Genomic DNA, 21036 nt, shown 5'->3' on the forward strand with positions numbered 1-21036 from the left:
CTCACCGGGACCTGTGGGGTGTCATCAGGGGACACAGACGGAGGCGGAGGGCGGGGTTCCGGGGGTGGGCGGGGGCGGGAGGCGGGGTTCCCCGGGGTGGGGGTCGCGGAGGATGCGATTCCGGGGGGGCGGGCGGGGGTAAGGGGGACGGGGTCCTAGGGGGTGGGGGGCGCGGAGGACAGACTCCGGGGGTGGGGGGCCGTGGAGGGCGGGGCTCCCGGGGCGGAAGGGCGCCGATCTCGGGGGGAAGGGCGGGCGCGCGGGGAGGGGCGCGGGGCGGGAAGGCGCGCGGGGCGGGGCGGGGGCGCGGGGCGGGGCGCGGGGAGCGGCGGCCGGCGGGGCATGGCGTCCATGGCGGCGGCGATCGCGGCCTCGCGCTCGGTCGTCATGAGCGGGAACCGGCCCCTGGACGAGCGGGAGCGGAAGCGCTTCTCCTACTTCTCGTCGCTGAGCCCCATGGCGCGGAAGATCATGCAGGACAAGGAGAGGGTCCGCGACAAGTACGGGCCCGAGTGGGCGCGCCTGCCGCCCGCGCAGCAGGACGCGATCATCGACCGGTGCCTGGTGGGTCCGAGCGCGCCCGCGCCCCGCGCGCCCGGGGACCCCGAGGAGCCGGCGCGCTTCCCCGGCCTGCGCGGCCCCACGGGCCAGAAGCTGGTGCGCTTCGGGGACGAGGTAGGCGCGGCCGGGCCGGGCCGGACCGGGACCGGGACCGGGACCCTTGCCCCGCCCCGCGCCGAGGCTGCCCGTCCAGGGGGGAGGGGAGGGGAGGGGAAGTGGGGGGCACCTGCCCGCGCGGAGCCGCCCCGGGTCGTGGCAGCGGGGGCTGGAGAGGAGAGGGCGGTCCGGGAGCCGAGGGTCGGCGTGGGGGCTCCCCGAGAGCAGGAGGAGGTCTTTAAAGACCCTCCGTGTGGACCGCTGGGCGCCCCCAAATGCAGGACCTCCCGGGGCTGTTGCTCAGAGTGGACACAGCGGGGTTCAAGCCGGACAAGTGGGTTCCGACCCGCTCCCGATGCCCACCCGCGGGGGGCGCCCCGCACGCTCTAGAGTCGTGTTTGTTGAGCTGCGAGGGGCCCCTGAAATCGCTGAGCAAGATCAGGGGGAGGAAGAGGCGCCTTCCGAGATAAGGGGGGCGTTTCCCGGGGGAGCCCGTGTCTGCACCAGCTTTGTTTTGGGGGTGAGCAGGGTGGCCTCTGGTTTCCACCGGAAACACGAAGGGGTGCGTTTCGGGGAGCGCCGGCAGGACTTGGGTCCATTCCTACGGGGATGGCTGGGCCCCAGGGGGCCCCTGGGAACTGAGGGGGACACAGACTCCGCGAGAAAAGCTCAGGGGCGCCCCGCACCCGGTCACAGGGGCCCGAGCGTCCCGCGCTGCTCAGAAGCGTGGGTGTGTTTTGTTTTGTTTTTCGTGGAAATTTGTAGACCTGAAGCCTGCCTGCTGCCCTTAGGTGTCGAAGGGTGATTTTTTTGGGGGGGGAGGGGGGGCCTTTGAAACTCAACTTTTGCCAGAAGGAGCGAGGGGTGTAAAAAGGAGGTCCGCACGGGGCTGGTGGCCAAGGCTGGGGGTGCCAGTGGCCAAGGCTGGGGGTGCCAGTGGCCAAGGCTGGGGGTGCCAGTGGCGAAGGCTGGGGGTGCCAGTGGCCAAGGCTGGGGGTGCCAGTGGCGAAGGTTGGGGGTGCCAGTGGCCAAGGCTGGGGGGGTGCCAGTGGTGAAGGCTGGGGGTGCCAGTGGCCAAGGCTGGGGGTGCAGTGGCCAAGGCTGGGGGGGGGTGCCAGTGGCGAAGGCTGGGGGTGCCAGTGGCCAAGGCTGGGGGGGTGCCAGGGAGCAGGAGGAGGCGCCTGGCTGGGCAGTTTTTCCAGGGAAGCCGGGGGTGTGGGAGGGGTTCCAGCTGGGAAGGAGGTTTGCATCCCAGCTCCAGGCTTGGGCTGCGGAGACATTTGTTATTCACCAAAGGTTTGTGGTCCTGAGCCCACGCGGATGCCAGGGACGTGGGGGGTGGGGCGGGGGGGGGGGGACGGGACGGAAATTGGCGGCCGATGTGGATTCATTCCAAAAGCATCCAAGAGCCTCTCTCACCATGGACGTTCCTGCCTCTATCCTCTCCCTTCCTCTCTGAAATCAATGAAAGTATCGTTAAAAATAAATAAATAAATGAAAATGCATCCCCTGGAGCTGGCGAAAGGTTGGCACCAGCCTGGCTCCGTGGTTGAGCATCGACCTAGGAACCAGGAGGTCGCCGTTCGATTCCCGGTCTGGCCACGTGCCCCCCGGGGGGTTGCGGGCTCGATCCCCAGCGTGGGGCGTGCAGGAGGCAGCCGATGCATGATTCTCTCTCATCATGGATGTTTCTAACTCTCTCTCCCTCTCCCTTCCTCTCTGAAATCAATAAAAATATATTTACGGGGAAGGAAAAAAAAGAGTCTCCATTAGCCATGAACTTCTGGACGCTTTGCCAGGAAAAAGAGGGTGGGGTAGGCCGCAGGGATGACAGTATAGGTCGAAAATGTATGTTCCCAGAGCGGAGACCTTTCCAGAGCGAAAATATGCATCTCTCTCAAGATGTTCTCAGGGTCTGTGCTCAGAGGCGGGGGGAGGGAGGGGGATAAAAATGCTGGCCGCTCCTCTCTCTGGAAAAGTCATAAAGAAATAAATGCGAGCGGAAGTTAACCTGTAAGTACTGTACTTACAAATGTTGGCCAGTGCCAGGCCGGCGTGGCTCAGGGGTTGAGCGTTGACCTATGGTGAACCAGGACGTCACGGTTTGATTCTCGGTCCAGGGCACATACCCGGGTTGTGAGCTGGATCCTCCGTGTGGGGCGTGCAGGAGGCAGCCGATCCATGATTCTCTCTCATCATTGATGTTCCCCTCTCTCTCTTTCTCTCTCTCTCTCTCTTTCTCTCCTTTCCTCTCTGAAATCAATAAAAAAAAATATTTAAAAAAAACAAACAAAAACCAAACCAAATGTTGGCGAGTGACTGTCCGTCTCCCTTAGTTTGGGGTCTGGCTAAGAATATACCCACGGGCCTGCTCACCGTCAGAAAGCCCCGGCCAAACGAGGGCCCAGGGTCCCTGATGAGGAAGATGTGGCCACGTTCACTTGGGACCGTCCTTCCTGCACCGGGTGCCAGGCTGAGCCCTCGGTGAACTTGTACATCGGTGTGACTTAAGAACAAGCGGAACTGTTCCGGCCGGACCTGCCGGCGCTTCCAGACCAAACCTGCCCTGTTTGTCCGCCTTGGGCTGTGCCCGACGGGCCGAGAGCAGGCGGCTAAGGCCCTGCCCAGCTCAGCACAGACAGACACGGCCTCGGAGGAGAGGCCGTGGGACATTGTCCAGGGCGTCTTTCTGCCTGCAGTGGCCGTGGTTTCACGGCACCATATGGAATTGAAAATGCATCCCCTACCCCGGCCGGCGTGGCTCAGGGGTTGGGCGGTGACCCATGAACCAGGAGGTCACGGTTCGATTCCCGGTCAGGGCACAGGCCCGGGTTGCGGGCTCGATCCCCAGGGTGGGGTGTGAGGGAGGCAGCCGATCCGTGATTCTCTCTCATCATGGATGTTTCTCTCTCTCTCTCTCCCTGCCTCTCTGACATCAATGAAAATATAGTTAAAAATAAGTAAATAAATAAAAATGCATCCCCTAGAGCTGGCAAAAGGTTGGCATCAGAGTGGAGATGGTGGTCTCGTGCCCAGGAGGAGGGCCCTTCATGGCGGAGGACTGGTGCCCGGGCACGAAAGGTGATGGATAAGGACAAGGCGGCGGGGGACCCCTGCATAGGCTGCTGGATAGAGCAGGCCTCATGGTGGCCCCAGATTTGTCCAAAAGGGCCCCAAGTCAGATTGACCAGGGCACTCGGTCCCTTCCCACGTGATCTGTCTTCTGATGGGGTGCCCGGGGCCCCGAAGCCGCCACAGCTGGGAGAATGCTCCCCGGGGCCCTCCGGTTCCTTACCAGCTCGATGCCCTGGCACCCCCGGACGGACCTCTGACAGGTGGGTGCCCCGGGGAACCCCAGCTCCTGCTCTAGCAGCACCAGGGTGGAGTCGGTGGTCTCACGCCCAGGAGGAGGGATGGGCCTTGTTAGTAGGAGATGTAAGAGGACCCGGTGTGCTGGGTCCCCAGTGTGTCCCTAAGTCTGTGTGAGAAAGAGCCTGGGCTTTGTCGTCAGTTTTGGGTTTGGGTTCCCCATCTCCCAGCATTTAAAAATATATATTTATTTCTTTATTGATGTCGGAGAGGGAGGGAGAGGGAGAGAGAGAGAGAAACATCCATGATGAGAGAGAATCATGGATCGGCTGCCTCCTGCACGCCCCACCCTGGGGATCGAGCCTGCAACCCGGGCCTGTGCCCTGACCGGGAATCGAACCGTGACCTCCTGGTTCACAAGCTGACGCTCAACCACGGAGCCACGCCGGCCAGGCCCCATAGCAGCATTTTAAGTGAGAGGAGAAGGAGAGAGAGAGAGAGAAACATCAATGTGAGAGAGACACATGGACTGGTTGCATCCTGCTCGAGCCCCGACCTGGAGCCCTGGATCGAACCTGCAACCCAGGTACATGCCCTTGGCCGGGAATCAAACCGTGACCCTTCCGTCCGAGGGCCAGCGCTCTAACCACTGAGCCAAACCGGCGAGGGCAGCCTTTGGCAGAAAAAGCAAAAGGGAAATCTGAGAGTTGCTTTTCAGCATCCTGGACTTGTTTAGTTTTTTGTTTTTTGTTTTTTTAAGAATGTGGATGTGTCATTATGGTCCCCACCGCCGTCTGGCAGATGTGTGGATTTTTTTAGAAAAGACGACAGGGTGGTGTGGCTCTGTGTCCCTGCCCTGGCGTCCTGAGCCCGGGCTCTGGGCAGGAGTTGAGAACGTGGCTACGAGGCCAGAGCCGGTGACACAAGCTGCCCTGCAGATGGCGGGAGGGAGGGGGAGGCGGGGGGGGGGGGTTCCTCTACTCAGGGCAGCACCTGGCAGGTCCCCTGCCCCAGGGGCTCCTGGGAGAAAAGCGGTTGACCCAGCTGAGCCCTGGGAGTGAGCAGCACAGGCCCCTCCCTGGCCCCCGCGGCTGCCGGGGAACAGGTTTGGCAGAGAAGTGAAATGGCTAGTTCGCCGTCAGACAGGGAGGGGGCCGCTGAGAGCACCGTGGCTGGTCTGGAGTCACCGTTTGATTGGCAGGAGTCACTTTTACACTCTAAGAGATTCCCTTAGTACCGACGAAATAGCCATTTCTTGAAAAAAGAAATAAGTCCTTTCATTCATTCATTTAATTGATTTCAGAGAGGAAGGGACAGGGAGAGAGAGAGGGAGAGAAACATCCACGATGAGAGAGAATCATGGATCGGCTGCCTCCTGCACGCCCCACACTGGGGATGGAGCCCGCAACCCGGGCATGTGCCCTGACCGGGAATCAAACCGTGACCTCCTGGTTCACAGGTTGACGCTCAACCACAGAGCCACACCGGCCGGGCAAGACCAGCCCTTTTAAACTTCCTACTTGTCTTCCTGTTCACTCCCCAGGATCTGTCCTCCACGTGCCCCCTGCTCCCGCTGCCACGCGGGCCTCGCGCTGGGTTTCTGTGGGGTCCCTGCAGGCCTGGGCTGGGCATTTGTATTCCTGGTGGACGCCGCCCGGCAGTTCAGCCAGAACCGCCTTTCTGTTGTCGGAAGTGCAGCCTGTACTCCGCTCGAGGAAACGCTCCCGTCAGCAGAGTTAAATATACTGCAAGTCAAAGGGAAAACCATTGATCCCATAAGTACGTGGGCAGCTGTTAGTCCCGAAGAATAAGCCGTTGGTAAAAGCAGAGCACATTGTAATGATTGGTCCTCCCTCCTCCCTCCTCTTTTTTTAGTAGACGTCATTATTCATTTTATTTTATAGTTTTACTAGAGGCCCGGTGCACGGATTCGTGCACCGGTGGGGTCCCTCGGCCTGGCCTGTATGGGGATCAGGTTGAAACCGGCTCTCTGACATCCCTGAGGGGTTCCGGGTTGCGAGGGGGTGCAGGCCAGGATGAGGGACCCCACCGGTGCACGATCGGGGCGTTCCCTTTTATGCCTCTGCTCCGGGGTCTCTGAGCAAGGCCCCCCCAGGGATCGGGAACATTCACGCGGTTCCACCAGATGCGCAGTGAGCGCTCGGTCCGGAGCGTCTCCCTTTCGGATGTATTTGGAATAGACGTGACTTCCACAGACAAACCGGAGCCAGTCAGCCCTGGCCGGTTTGGCTCAGTGGATAGAGCTTAAGCCCTTGGACGGGAGGGTCCTGGGTTCGATTCCGGTCAAGGGGACGTACCCGGGTTGCAGCCTTGATCCCCAGTCCCGGTCGGGGGTACGTGCCGGAGGCAACCAGTCGATGTGTCTCTCTCACATGGATGTTTCTCTCTCTGTGTCTCTCCCCCTCCCTTCCACTCTCTCTAACAATCAATGGAAAAATATCCTCAGGTGAGGATTTACAAAACAACAACAATAAAAATTTTTTTAAAATCATAGCCAGTCAGCCCTAGCCGGTGTTGCTCAGTGGATAGAGCGTCGGCCTGCAGACTGAAGGGTCCCGGGTTCGATTCTGATCAAGGGCACATGCCTGGGTTGCAGGCTCCATCCCCAGTAGTGGGGACGGGGCGTGCAGGAGGCAGCCGATCAATGATTCTCTCTCATCATGGATGTTTCTATCTCTCTCTCCTTGCCCCTTCCTCTCTGCAATCAATAAAAACATATTTAAAACAAATCATAGCCAATTATAGAAGTTACTTGCAACCAAATAAATCTCAAAAGCAAAATACCCAGGCCCTTTAGAAATGGAATTGCAGAAATGACATTTCCTGTGGAATGTAGAACGGTGGCTGCAGGGAGGGGTGTTTGGGGGGTGGGAACAGTAGCCCCATCCAGGCCCCCGGTGACGCCCTGAATCAGGGCCGTGGCGGGTCCGGTTCTGATGCAGCTTTGCCCCCCCCTGCCCCCCCTCACCCCCACTGCCTGGGAGCCCGCTCCGGCCGCCCGCACTGCCTAGGGCTGGAGCGCGCGGCCAGCGCTGACATCAGAGCTTCGGCCGCATTTTTGTGTGGCATGTTTATTTTTGTCAGGCACTTTATTACTTTTTTATGAGCTCAGAATGGCAGCAATCTCAGGAATGTGCCCCTTGACTCAGTTTCTTGCGGGGAGCAAACAGCAGGCCATCGCCTTGACACCAAATTGGGGAGAAATCGCAGCGAGACGCTCTCCCCGGCTGACCCCCTTGGCGCGGCCGCAGCTCCCCGCCAGCGGTGACCGGGGAGACGGCTGGCTCTCCGAGCTCCAGGCCGAGTGTTTGGTGCTGAGAGTCCCGGACTCAGTCACCCTCTGGGACCGGACAGCTAAGGGGTCCGGGCTGCCTGTCCCGACGTGAGCCGGCTCAGCAGAGGGACTCGGCCTGCATCACTGATGTTTAGAAGGGAGAGCATGTCCCACGAGGAGGGGAGTCCAGCGCCCGCCCCTGCCCCTGTCCCCCGAGGTGGTGGCCGCTGGGCTGTCCCACCTCCGGACAGAAGGAGCCCCCCGCCCCTGAATCCCCTTCACTCGCGGTCCAGGCCCAAATCGAGGTGAGAGGAGAGTTAGCCCATCAGCCGTCTCTGTTTTCCCATCTGCCAACAAGGTCCCTCTTGTTCCCTGATTTCTGAGATCCTAGCATTGTAGGACCTTCAGGTCATTTAGCTCAACTGCACTCCTCCCCCCACCCCCCCACCGCTCCCACCCACCCGCACCCCCACCCCCACCCACCCGCACAGGGACAGCCCGCAGCTGCAGACTCCTGGTCCTGGAGGCTGGCTAAGGCGCATTCCTCCGGGCGGCACATTGCCATTTTAGGAGGGAAGGAGTTTGTCAATGAAAATAACTCGGGTTCAACGGACATTCCACACGGGAGGGCCCACGCTCCCTCCCATTTTCATAAACTTTTTTATAAATATATTTTTATTGACTTCAGAGAGGAAGGGAGAGAGAAAGAGAGAGAAACATCCATGATGAGAGAGAATCCTGGATCGGCCGCCTCCTGCATGCCCCCCCATTAGGGATCGAGCCTGCAACCTGGGCGTGAGCGTTGAGCTGTGAACCAGGAGGTCACGATTCGATTCCCAGTTTGATTCCCGGTCAGGGCACATGCCCGGGTTGCAGGCTCGATCCCCAGGGTGGGGCGTGCAGGAGGCAGCCCATCCGTCCGTGATTCTCTCTCATCATCGATGTTTCTCTATTTCTCTCCCTCTCCCTTCCTCTCTGGCATCAATAAAGAATACATGAAAAAAGAAAAAAGAGATCGGACCCCCGGTAGAAGCTGGGCACAGACGAGACATTCGCTGGCACAGGAAACAGCTGGTGGGGTGGAAAAGGCCGCGTCCCGGTCACGTGTGGGCCCCTGAGCGCACACAGTGGGTCCGCGGCCCAGCTCCCAGCGCCGGCTCTGAAGGGCTCTCTCCAGCACGTTCTGCGTGGGGCGGGCGGGCAGTGGTGTCAGCGTGCGCGTCATAGTCAGGCACTTGCATTAAATGCCTTCTCTTCGCGGATTGTGCCGCCCGGGGCCGTGCAGATCCCCGCCCGCGAGGCAGCGTGGGGAGGCCAGCGGCGGGCGGCATCCGCGTTGGCGGGAGGTCACTGCTGGGCCTCTCTTGCTCTTACCCCGCCGACCCCTCACCACAGCCCTGCGAGGGGAGGACGCGTCTCCTTTTGTAACCGGGCGACCCAGGGGTCCGGGCTGCCTGTCACGACTTGAGCCAGTTCAGCAGAGACGAGGTTGAGTCCTAGATGAGCGTGTATTCCAGTCCTGCCAGCAGCGAGGAGAGCAGCAGGGCACCCACAAACATCCGCTCTGCCCCCCATAAGCCAGCTGCTTATATTGGGTGGAAGGACGAAGATGACACGGGGAAGTGGGCAAAAGGGTACGTCAAATGGGCAGTTTCCAGGGAATGGGGGCCGGGCATTGGTAAAGGCCTGGGGGTATGCAAAGGGCTGGGGGTCTTCAAAGGGCGGGCGGCTCTGGTCTCTGCAACAAGGTTGTCAGTCTTCCCATGAGGACAGGCAGCGGCGGGGTGGGGAGGAGGGGCCGCATTTCCAGGTGAGCTCCCAGGTCCCACGGGCTACTCCCAGCCAGGTGAGCGCGGGCCTTTAATCAGAACAACGCCGTCGCGGCTAACAGAGCGTGATGGCTGTTTCTCACCGTCCTCGCTGGTCCCTAATAGTCTATTTCTGCCCCCTCAGTTTGATCGACGAGGAAACTGAAGCTCAAAAGGCGAATCGTCATCCCATGGCCCCTCGGCTCGTTGCTGTAGGGCTGAGCCCCGGGCCCTAACGCCCCCTTCCCTTTCCACCCAACATCTGTCCTGGGTCCCCCCCACCCCCGGCGGTCAGCACAGTCTGCCTGGCCCGGGAGCGGCGTGCCCGGCAGCCTCGGGAGGGAGGGCACAGCCAGACGGCGGTCAGCACTGTCTGCCCCAGGGCGTCCCAGCGCCAGGCCTGCTCCCAGCCGGGGCCTGGATGGTTCCTAAAGGTCGATCCTCCCCCACCCCCCCCCCCCCCCACGGCCCCGGCAGACCTTGGCCGGGGGGCGTTCGGGCTCGAGGCTCAGGTTTCCTCTTGAATTTTCGTTTCAGGACATAACGTGGCAGGACGAGCACTCGGCCCCTTTCTCCTGGGAGACGAGGGTGAGTTGGATGAGATCCGGATTGGCCTGGCCTCTCAGAAGGACCAGCATCCTCGTGTATGTTCCGTGCAGCCTTGGCCGGACTCAGAAGGCAGCGGCCCCACACGGCGGGGGGCAGGGGGGGGAGGGGTGAAGAGGGGGAGCCGAGGAAGGGGGAGGGCTGGTGAGGAGTTAGCACCCCTCTGGTTGCCTGGGGTGTGGCAGGCTCAGCCCTGAGGGCCTCGGTAGGGGTGCTTGCTCTGTAGGGCAGAGCTGCGAGTGGACTGTTTTATTTTAATTATTTTTTATTTTTACTAGAGGCCTGGTGCACAAGATTTGCACACTCGGGAGCCCTCAGGGGATGTCTGACTGATAGCTTAGGCCAGCTCCCCCCCCCCCCCCCCCCCCAGAGCAGGCCTAAGCCGTCAGTCGGACATCCTTAGCGCTGCTGTGGAGGCGGGAGAGGCTCCCGCCACGGCTGCTGTGCTCGCCAGTCATGAACCCGGCTTCTGGCTGAGCGGTGCTCCCGCTGTGGGAGCGCACTGACCCCCAGGGGGCAGCTCCTGCATTGAGCGTCTGCCCCCTGGTGGTCAGTGTGCATCATAGCGACCGTTCGGTGGATTTGCATATTAGCCCTTTATTATAGAGGATTCTTTAAAATAGATGTTTATTGATTTCAGAGAGGAAGGGAGGGGGGAGAGAAACATCAATGATGAGAGAGAATCATGGATCGGCTTCCTCCTGCACACCCCCTACTGGGGACGGAGCCTGCAACCCGGGCACGTGCCCTGACCGGGAATCGAACCGTGACCTCCTGGTTCGTAGGTCGACCCTCAACCCCGGAGTGATGCCAGCTGGCCCGTTTGGTCTGCTTTTAACTGGATGAGGGTTGGGGGCCGTGCCAGGTAGCTGTTGGCACGGGACTCGGCTCCCTCCCGGGGCCAACGTGAGGGAGAGGTGCCAGAAAAGGCCCGGTGAACAGTCCGGGGGTGCGGGGCCAGTGGGGGGCCCCCTCGTGCTGGCCGTCACCGTCCGCAGACGCCAGCGGGTCCCTCGGGAGCCCGGTGACTGGAGAAGGCGCGATACAATCAAGTTGGTCTGTCACCGTTGTCACCGTGTCCCAGCCGCCGGCGCGTCTTTGTGGGTCAGCGCTCTCCGCCCAGGCCTGTCCCCTCTCCTCTCCGCACGGAGCCACTGGTTCCCCAGCCGCGTCCTCGCCTTCGGGCTGACCTGGGGGCCGGGCGTGGGTGGTTTCGGGCTGAGCCTGTGGAGGGCATTCCAGAGAGCCGAGGCCCCTCCCCCCTCCCAGGCTGGTCCCCACCTGTGTCCCGGTGAGTCAAGGGCCACTTCCAGGAAGTCCCCCACCCCCTCCCCCTCCCGGCCTTAGGCTTGGAGCCACCCGCCCCCTGCAACCGGACTTGGCCTCTCTCTGCCTTCGGGCTTACAGGCTGGGCAGCCCCCTTGGAGCCCCGGCCCGTGTGGCTCAGTGGTTGAGCATCGACCTATGAACCAGGAGGTCAGGGTTCGATTCCCGGTCAGGGCACAGGCCTGGGTTGTGGGCTCCATCCCCAGTAGGAGACATGCAGGAGGCAGCCGATCCAGGATTCTCTCTCATCATGGATGTTTCTGTCTCTCTCCCTTCCCCTCTGACATCAACACCAATCCGTTGAAAGCACACACAGCAGGAACAGCCCGTGAGGGCGAGCTGCGGGCGGGGGCAGAACCCGCAGGTCAGGGCTGCCCGCACAGCGGTCCCTGCCGCCGCCCCCACACGTGTGTGACTTGCTGGGACCTGCTCGCTCCCGTCCTCCCCGACGACTCCGTTCAGCCGCTGCGTGCGTGCGGGCTGCCTACGCGCCCCCAGCTCCCCGGCTCTGCCGCTCGGGCTGATGGTCGGACACCTGAGGCCGGGGGAGCGGACCCCGGCCATGCTGTGGCTGTCACCTTGTGGGCAGAGCTGAGCGCCCCAGGGCGCCTCTGTGGGCTCCCTCCTTTAGGCCGGCCCACGGGGTTCCCCCTGCAGAGAGCGAGCTGGTGTCTGTGGGGACTGGGGTCGCTGCCCAGTGCTCGGGTTCAGAGGTCGCTGCCCAGTGCTCGGGTTCAGAGGTCGCTCCCAGTGCTCGGGTTCAGAGGTCGCTCCCAGTGCTCGGGTTCAGAGGTCGCTGCCCAGTGCTCGGGTTCAGAGGTCGCTCCCAGTGCTCGGGTTCAGAGGTCGCTCCCAGTGCTCGGGTTCAGAGGTCGCTCCCAGTGAAGCACAGCTCTCAGCAGGAGAGCCCTTGATGGGGGCACTGACTGGTCTCCCTGTAGCACCAGCTTCCCGGGATCCCTCTGTCTTCCAGCCCATGCTCCCCGCCTGGTCCCTCCTCCCTCCCAGCTGACCCCCATCCTCCCTCCCTGGTCCCTCCTCCCTCCCAGCTGACCCCCATCCTCCCTCCCTGGTCCCTCCTCCCTCCCAGGCTGACCCCCATCCTCCCTCCCAGCTGATCCTCATCCTCCCTCCCTGGTCCCTCCTCCCTCCCAGCTGACCCCCATCCTCCCTCCCTGGTCCCTCCTCCCTCCCAGCTGACCCCCATCCTCCCTCCCTGGTCCCTCCTCCCTCCCAGCTGACCCCCATCCTCCCTCCCTGGTCCCTCCTCCCTCCCAGCTGACCCCCATCCTCCCTCCCAGCTGATCCTCATCTTCCCTCCCTGGTCCCTCCTCCCTCCCAGCTGACCCCCATCCTCCCTCCCAGCTGACCCCCATCCTCCCTCCCCGTCCCTCCTCCCTCCCAGCTGACCCCCATCCTCCCTCCCCGTCCCTCCTCCCTCCCAGGCTGACCCAGGTGCCTGTTGTTCTGACTTCTCCATCAGAGAGGGAGGCTCGGAGCGGGGCTCAGAGGGAGGCTGCGGGGGCCCAACTGGGGTGGGGGTGGTCGGGCCAGCGTCCTCCCCCTCCTGTTGGCCTGGCAGGCGAGCAGGGGTGGGGAGGGTGCCCCTGGGACCCCGCGGTGGACGCCTCTCTCAGGCTCCTGGTATTTCGAGAGGAAAAAACCCAGCACTTGGAATGCTCCCGGGAGGGGGGAGGGGGCGGGAGCCCGGAGGATGCCTGGCATTCCCGGCCTCTGGGCGGTCGCTCTGGGCCGGTCGCTCACCCCACCCCCACCCCACCCCACCCCCACCCCACTGTACTTTCCATCCCCAAGATGTCTGGACTTTTCCTTTAAAAAAAAAAAAGTATTTTTTTTATTGATTTCAGAGAGGAAGGGAGAGGGAGAGAGAGAGAGAAACATCCATGATGAGAGAGAATCATGAATCGGCCGCCTCCTGCACGCCCCACACTGGGGATGGAGCCCGCAACCCGGGCATGTGTCCTTGACCGGGAATCCAACCGTGACCTCCTGGTTCATAGTTCGACGCTCAACCACTGAGCCACACGGGCCGGCCAGGCCCTATTTCCCCCCTTCTCCGTCCTCTCCCCTCTTTGGCGGGACTGCGGAGCGCGTGGACGTTCAGGGGTTCGTGGATTTATTAGGATTTGCTCCAGAAAACTCGTCCCTCCCTCCCGACGGCGTCGCTGCAGCCGCTGTTCGGCGTCCAGCTCTGCCGAGGCCGCCAAGCCAAACAGTTGGTTCTGGCCGCCTGCGCGCCCGTCCCTGGGATCTTACACATTCCTCCGCCGTGAGTGGGCCGCAAAAATAGACACTGGGCTCCGCTGTGGTCTTTCTGTTTTTAGAACGGACGTGGCCAGCCGAGCCCCGGTTCCCCCGGGGGTCACTGACACCCTGTCCTGGCTGGACCGACTCTCCCCGCCCCACCCCTGCACACCCTCCCCAGCCGGCTCCTTGGTGGGGCTTGGACACTGCGGGTGGGGCTGTCAGCATCGCCAATGGGAGAGAGCTTCCTATTCACCCCTCATCTCTCCTCTCAAACATCCAAGGCCAGGCCTGGCCGGTGTAGCTCAGTGGATAGAGCGTCAGCCTGCGGACTGAAGGGTCCCGGGTTCAAGTCCAGTCAAGGGCACAGGCCCGGGTTGCGGGCTCGATCCCTAGTGTGAGGCGTGCAGGAGGCAGCCGATCCATGATTCTCTCTTCGTTGATGTGTCTGTCCCTCTCCCTTCCTCTCTGACATCAATTAAAAATAAAAAATAAAAAGATGGAGGACTACCTGGACCTCCTACCCACCTGCCCGGCCGTCCGCGGCCGCTGCGTCTCACCCGTCAGTCTCCCCGGGCGGTGGGCTCCCCGTGGCTCTGCACCGCGGCCCGGGGCGGGGTCACCTCCTCCCCCAAGGATGCTCTCTCCACGCCTGGAAAACGGACTCTCTTCCCAGAAATGAGACAATCGCCCCTGGAGCTTGATGGTCTCTCGGGCGCTCACCACGGGGTGCAGAGCCCCCACCAGGGCTGCCCCCCTCCCGCGCGCTGGTCTGTCCCCGGCCCGATGGGCCCCGCCTGTCAGAACCTGCCGTGCGGCGTGACCTTCAGAGGCAGGTCTGAGGGGAGGAGGTCACAGCCCCGGGCAGGCCCAGACCCGCTCCGTCGGGGAGCCCGGAGACCCAGGGAGAGGAGATCGCACAGGAGAGAAGACCCATCTCCCTCGCCCTTCCTCCGGGGCCTTCCCAGCGGGGTGCGCTTTAAACGCTAAAAACAAACCCCTCCATCTGGGGGCGCTGTGGGCGGAGAGCCGGCACCCGCACAGTTGGTCAAGGAGGACTGTTTTACCAACATATATATTTTTTATTTCAGAGAGGAGAGAGGGAGAGAGAGAGAAACATCCATGATGAGAGAGAATCATGGATCGGCTGCCTCCTGCACACCCCCCACTGGGGATGGAGCCCACAACCCAGGCCTGTGCCCTGACCGGGAATCGAACTGTGACCTCCTGGTTCATAGGTCGACGCTCAGCCACTGAGCCATACCGGCCGGGCCAGGAGGGCTGTTTTTTAAAGGAGATTGTGGTCCTATCTTATTTGCACGATAGAAAACGTCTGCCTGGGGGAGCGGACTCCGGGTCAGATACCCCGGGATGTTTTCCTCCGTAAGCTCCTGTTTTCCTCCGTCTTCATCCCAAAGCGCCCAGACCTGGTCAGCCCGCAGTGCCCTCTCTGCTCGCCAGGGGACGCCCTCCCGGGAGGAGCGGGGACTGGTCTCCGTGTGCCCGAGGGGCCGAGGGAGCAGGTCCATCCGGCTCGAGGAGGTCACACCCAGCCCAGTGCTGCCCGCGTGTCCTTCCCACTCGCCCACGCAGCCTGAGCCCCTCCCGGCGCCTCTGGCCCGGCCCAGCGTCCCCTCCCCTCCACGCAGGCAAACAGCCTGGCTTTCCGGAGGCTTCTCCGCAGGGATCCCGCGGGAGGAATTGCTGCTCCCAAAAAAGCCGGGGGCTTGACGAAGGCCTCACTTGTCCTCCTCACACTGCAATTTCCACATCAAAGTCGCCTCTGTTCTCGGAGTCTTTTTTTTTGTAGTTTTTTGGTTTTTTAGCCATTTGCTTATTTAAAGCAACTATCATCTCTGTACCTATTCTGTCCTGGAACTTGGAAAAGACGCGGGGTGCAGATGGTTTACTCAGAAACAGGCTTTTAAAAATCCAGTGAGATCCGGACACACTTCACCTAGGAATCGGGCTGCGGACAAGGCTGCGCGCTGTCCACGCGGACGCCACTCCCGGCGGCCCCTGGCTTTTTGCGGTGGATGTTGTTAATCCTCACCCGAGGATATATATATATTTTTTTTCCCATTGGTTTTTAGAGAGCGTGGAGGGGAAGGGAAGAGAGAGGAACATCGAGGTGAGAGAGACACGTGGGTTGGTTGCCTTCCGCACACGGCCCAGGCGGGGTCTGGGTTCGAGCCGGCAACTGAGTACGCGTCCTTGACAGGAATCGAACCCAGGACTCTTCCGTCCGTGGGCAGCCGCCGCTCTATCCACTGAGCCACACCGGCCAGGGCTCTGTGCTTGGGATTTGAACTTGAGTTCTTTGTGGCCTTGTCACCACCCTGGATCTCATCACAGGACTTGGGCTTCTCTGTTAACCCGTATCGGGAGCCCATATACAGGAAATGGAGGCCCGGCCGGCGTGGCTCAGTGGCTGAGCGTTGACCTATGAACCAGGAGGTCAGGGTTCGATTGCCAGTCAGGGGCACATGCCTGGGTTGCGGGCTCGATCCCCAGTGTGGGGCGTGCAGGAGGCAGCCGATCCGTGATTCTCTCTCATCATGGATGTTTCTATCTCTCTCTCCTTCTCCCTTCCTCTCTGAAATCAATACAGATAAATTTTAAAAAGAGAGAGAGAGAAAGTTCTAGAAAACGGACCACAAAGCTTGGTTCTCGCTGCCGGGCTGGGGGCTGTGTGCGCTGCACGCCTGTCCCCGGGGTTCTAAGGGTCCTCTCTGTTCTCTCCCCCCCGTGCCCCGCGGCAGAGCCAGATGGAGTTCAGCATCTCCTCCTTATCCATCCAGGAGCCCGGCGGCCCCGCCAGCGAGCCCCGCCCGCCGCCGCCCAAAGCCTGCCAGGGCCCGCAGGCCCTCCGGCCGGCCCAGGGCGGCAAGTCCTCCAGCCTGGACGCCCTGGGCCCCGCCCGGAAGGACGAGGAGGCCACCTTCTGGAAGATCAACGCCGAGCGGTCCCGCGGGGAGGGCCCCGAGGCCGAGTTCCCCTCGCTGACCCCCAGCCAGATCAAGTCCATGGAGAAGGGCGAAAAGGTCCTGCCCGCCAGCTACCGGCCAGACCCCGCCCCGAGGGACAAGGAGGCCACGGCGGAGCGGCCCGGCCACCTGCGCGCGGAGCCGCTGGCCCTTCCCGGCGCCGGCGTCCCGCCCCAGGGACCCCCGCCCGTGCAGGCGGGCACCGGGGCGTCCGAGGAAGGCGCCCCCTTGGAGCCCGTGGGCAAGCCGCTCTCCCCCGCGGCCGGCCCGGTCGATGGGGAGATGGCGGATGAGCTGTTCTCGGAACCCAGCGCGGCACAGGTGGGTGGTCTCGCTGCGGGCGGGTGGTCCTTGCTCTGGGAGGGACCCGGGGTCCTGCTTTCGTGTGTGGTTTTTTTTTTGGTTTTGTTTTGTTAATCCTCACCCAAGCATAGGATATTTTTTCCATTGATTTTGAGAGAGTGGAGGGAGAGAGGGAGAGAAGCATTGATGTGAGAGAGACACATCAGTTGGTTGCCTCCCAGCACGAGCCACAACCAGGGCCCGGGATAGAGCCGCCATCCAGGCACGTGCCCTTGATAGAAATCGAACCCAGGACCCTTCAGTCCGAGGGCCAACGCTCTGTCCACTGAGCCACACCGGCCAGGGCTCCAGTTCCCCGGGGTAGATCCCAGAAGAGGCATCGCGGGGGCAGGTGGTGGCTCCGCGTTTAACTCTGAGGAGCACCCGTTCACATTCCCGCGAGCAAGAGTCTGGTTTCCCCACATCCTCGCCAATGCTTGTTATTTTTTCCCTTTTTAAAAAAAAATAAATATTTTTTTTATTGATTTCAGAGCGAAGGGAGAGGGAGAGAGAGAGACAGAAACATCCATGATGAGAGAGAATCATGGACCAGCTGCCTCCTGCACGCCCCACACTGGGGATGGAGCCCGCAACCCGGGCATGTGCCCTGACCAGGGCTCGAACCCTGACCTCCTGGTTCATAGGTCAGTGCTCAACCACTGAGCCACACCAGCCGGCCTCCCCATACTTTTTATTCTCTCAGCTTTGCAAGCTGTGTGTGTGTGTGCGCGAGTGCGTGCGTGTGCGCGCGTGTGTGTGTGGTGTGTGTGTGTGTTACATCAGAAAGACTATTTGTAACGTGTTCTTTTATTCCGTGATGACCACATGTACACATGCCTGTCTTTGCTGTGTAGGTTGGTCTAGCAGCTGCTCACAGACATGTCTGGGGACAGAGAGGAGAGTGTGGATCCAGGCATTGAATTTGTGTTGTTGTTTTTTTAATTTTTATTGTTGATAGTATTACAGATATCTCCCCTTCCCCCCCATTCCTCCCTCTCCCAGCCCCTACCCATCCCCCAAGGTCTTCACCACCCTATTGCCCGTGTCCATGGGCTGTGCCTGTAAGTACACACGTTCTTTGGTTTATGTCTTCTCGTCCCCCCAGCCCCACATTGAGCGAGGCACGTCGGTCGCACTGAATCTGATTTTAAAATTTTCCGGTTCCAAGCGCCGAGGCCAATTGCGGTCAGGAAGCCTCGCCCACGGAAGCCGGCTCCCTCATTTGGGTCATGTTAAATGAGGCGCCGTTTTTAGGTTATGCAGCACTAAAAAAAGGCCTCCGGCTCACACGCGGGCGTTTCTGTCTCTCCCGCAGGTATGCGCCAGCAACGTCATCCTGAAGACGGGGTTTGATTTCCTGGACAACTGGTAAACCGTGTCAGACGCACGCACACAAACCCCACCGAAAAACCGAGAACCCCCGAAGATCCCCGCCGTGGTGCGGCCGGCGGGGCCGGTGGAACGCTCAGCCTTTTCCCGGGGCGTTTCCCCGTCTCTGTACGCAGTTTTTTGTTTTTATTTTTATAATCTTTTGGAAACTGGTAGAGAATCGCCGTGCCCAGATTTCCAGATCTCCCCCCTTTTTGCTAAGACCCGACGACTTTGCTGTTTTCCACGATTTGACGCCCGACGTTTCGCGTTTGGGATTTGTCAAGACCGTTGGGCATCCCTGTTGCGCATCCTGTCACTCCAGCGTCTGTTCCGGCCACAGGGGTTTCCCCTCCTCCGAGAAAGGGCTCTCTGTCCACCAGTCACAGAGGTGGCAAACGTGGCCTCCCTCCCTCTCCTTCTCCTTCATTCCCCATCCCTCTCCCCCCTTTTTCTCCTTATGGGTTTCCTTGGGTGGATGACCTTGGATGACCTTGGATGGGTGGCCGTTGTTGATGTCCTCAGCAAGGTGGCATCAGCATGCCGGCTGTGATGGTGGACAGATTTATTCCCCATGTGCCCCCCCCCCACCCTCCCACCCCTGCTCCCAGCCGCCCAGGGCTCCCCTGGCCGACCCCACCCTTCGCGACCCCTGGTACGTGGGCATCCTGGCGCTGGGCAGTGGCGTGTCCAAACGTTTTGTATTAACGTCTCATGATGGCCTATCTAGAGCCAGCGATTGTAGGGCTGCCCCTCTGCTTGCGTTTGCACTGTTTTCCTCCTGGACGTTCTTCGCTGCTTCTGTGGACCGTGGGGGTACATTCCCCCCGCCCCCACCCCCATCCCGGCTCTGCGAGGGCGGCTGGCAGGGTCCCCCGAGGACTCGGCCCTTCTGATTGGCTGCGAGGACCTTCCAGCTCAATCCCGGCTGGGGCTCCTTCATCCCCTTCATCCCCGGGCAGGTCCCGCCTTCCGCCGGGCACCACGGACCCTCCCGAGCCCCCACCGCCCACCCGCAGGAGCTCAAGAGCCCAGTGTCTGCGGGGACCTGGAGACCTCTGTCGTCATAGCAACGGCGTCTCCCGGTGGAAGAAGGACCTCGAGGCCCCCTGCTGCTCCAGGGGGCATGGCTCCCAGGCGGCCCCGGGGAGCAGGGCGGCCCCTGCACCCGCCCCCCACCCCCCACCTCCAGCCCAGAGCTGCGTGAACCCCGGGGTCGCGCCCCAGCGTGATGGACCCACCCCTCTCACTGTGTTCTGCTCACCGACGCCTTAACCCCGCCAGTCCTGCCAGCCAGCACCTGGGCTCAGGGTCCAAGCCTGTGTTTTTGTGGGTTTTTTGTTTTTTTGTTTTTTAAACTCACCTCTTTGTTTCCCGGGACAGAGCTGAAACGACTTCCAGAATATTTTCATATTTTCTCTGGCTCCGAGGGGAGGCCCGCGGCCACACTCCTGGGTTGTTTTTTCCAGGAGAGTTTCTGCCAAGGCCGCGGCTCAGCCCGTGTGGGGCTTGGTTCCCGCCAACCGCTCCGTGTCCCTAAACCTCCTCTGGTCCTGGATGCGACCTTCCTCCTTCTGCTGACTGTCTTCATTTTTTTTAAAAAAGAATATATTTGTATTGATTTCAGAGAGAGGGAGGGGGAGGGAGAGAGGGAGGGAAACGTCAGGGATGGGAGAGACTCCTGCATCGGCTGCCTCCTGCGCGCCCCGCGCTGGGGATGGGGCCCGCAACCGGGCACGTGCCCTTGACCGGGAATGGGACCCTTGACCTCCTGGTTCACAGGTCGACGCTCAACCCCTGAGCCACACGGGCCGGCCGGGCTGCTGACTACCTTGATTGCGGCAAATACAGGTTCTTCCCGTGCCGTGTAAATGTAGTTGAACTAGACAAGGGCAGAGACGTTTCCAGCGAGGTGTGAGGGCACGGAGCCTGAAGTCCCGGGGGGAGCAGTGCGGGGGGGGGGGACCCTCCCTCCAGCCCTGATGGGGGCAGCGAGCACTCTCAGACCCCAGCCCAGAAAGCGGGGTCCCTTAAGAACCGGGAGACGTGCAGGCGTGAGTTTGCGTTCCCCCGTGTTGGTAGCAGGATAGAAAGATCCGTGTCCTGGGACCATCCCCAGGAGGTGATGTCTGTCTGTCTGTCCCGGGAGACGATGCACATCTCTCTCCCACTTTCTCACGGAGCCCCTTCACGGCCTCCTGGGAAACCCCAGAGGGGACCCGAGTCCTGTTGCTTTGCTCCACTTTGGGAAGGAAAGGAACCGGAGAGGGAGAAGCAGCGGCCCGGAGGACGCCGGCCCGGCCCGGCCCGAGGTCTGCACCCCGCCTGACCTGGGGGTCCTCGGATAAGCAGCAGTCCGTGTCCTCCTGGGGATCCACGCCCCGTGCCTCCAAATCGGGGGAAATGAAGCTCTTATGCTTGCCACCTTTTTTCCCTCCCTGGGCATCGGGACGGAGCTTCTAAAACCAGGAGTTTCTGTTTATTATTATTTTTTTAAAAAAAATACACCCTTTTCAGCGGAAACCTATATGTGTTGGGGTTCACGGCCCCCGCGCCCCGGATTCAGCTCAAGGATCCAGCGTCTTGCTCCGGGTGATTGTCTGGCAGACTCTCCCGAGAAGCCAGCCCCGGGCCCGAGTCCTCCCCCCCCCCGCCCCCCACCTCTGCCCTCCTGGTCCCCCATGCTCTGGATCTGGGCGCGCGGCCCACGTGGGGGATCTGGGGGTGGCGGCCTCCTTTTCTTCCAGCCTCTCCTTCTTTGATACACAAGTTTTCCAAGATGAACGTTCTTACTGACTCCTTGTAACCGGTTGTATTTTCTATGAGTAGCTTTTAATAAAGCCATTTCAGAGAGTCCAGAGGGTTGTTCCTTGGGGGGGGGGGGACCCGGGTGATAGGTGGACCCCGGGGGCCTGAGTCTCACTTGTACTTCCCTGCACGTGGGAGCAAGCACACTCAGCCACATGCCCTGTTCTCCCGATAATTGGACACAGATGTGCCTCGTCTGCAGGCTCCGGGCGCCTCCCCGGGCAGACAGCTGCCTCCTCCGCCCACCTCCACCCTCCTGGGATCT

The 21036-nt window shown here is 61.4% G+C and overlaps 1 protein-coding gene across 2 annotated transcripts; it reads left to right on the forward strand.

Moving 5' to 3' along the window:
- Window positions 1–302: 302 nt before the first annotated feature.
- Window positions 303–20810, forward strand: LOC307094625 (uncharacterized protein C1orf198). 2 transcript variants are annotated; one of them, XM_079763632.1, is made up of 4 exons: window positions 303–675; window positions 9607–9657; window positions 16029–16574; window positions 17911–20810. In XM_079763632.1, exons 1-4 carry the CDS (start codon window positions 343–345, stop codon window positions 17965–17967), a joined length of 987 nt encoding a protein of 328 aa, XP_079619758.1. In that variant the 5' UTR covers window positions 303–342; the 3' UTR covers window positions 17968–20810. The 2 variants fall into 2 exon arrangements, with proteins under 2 accessions (XP_079619758.1, XP_079619759.1); XM_079763633.1 differs by having other exon boundaries at window positions 16068–16574.
- Window positions 20811–21036: the final 226 nt, after the last annotated feature.

The sequence above is a fragment of the Cnephaeus nilssonii genome (genome assembly GCF_951640355.1).
Source record: "Cnephaeus nilssonii genome assembly, chromosome: 23".
Lineage (NCBI taxonomy): Eukaryota > Metazoa > Chordata > Mammalia > Chiroptera > Vespertilionidae > Cnephaeus > Cnephaeus nilssonii.

Coding starts and splice junctions, on each gene's coding strand:
- LOC307094625 (XM_079763632.1), top strand. CDS start 343: ATGGCGTCCATGGCGGCGGCGATCGCGGCCTCGCGCTCGGTCGTCATG. Junction 676..9,606: donor TGGTGCGCTTCGGGGACGAG/GTAGGCGCGGCC, acceptor TTTTCGTTTCAG/GACATAACGTGGCAGGACGA. Junction 16,575..17,910: donor CGGAACCCAGCGCGGCACAG/GTGGGTGGTCTC, acceptor TCTCTCCCGCAG/GTATGCGCCAGCAACGTCAT.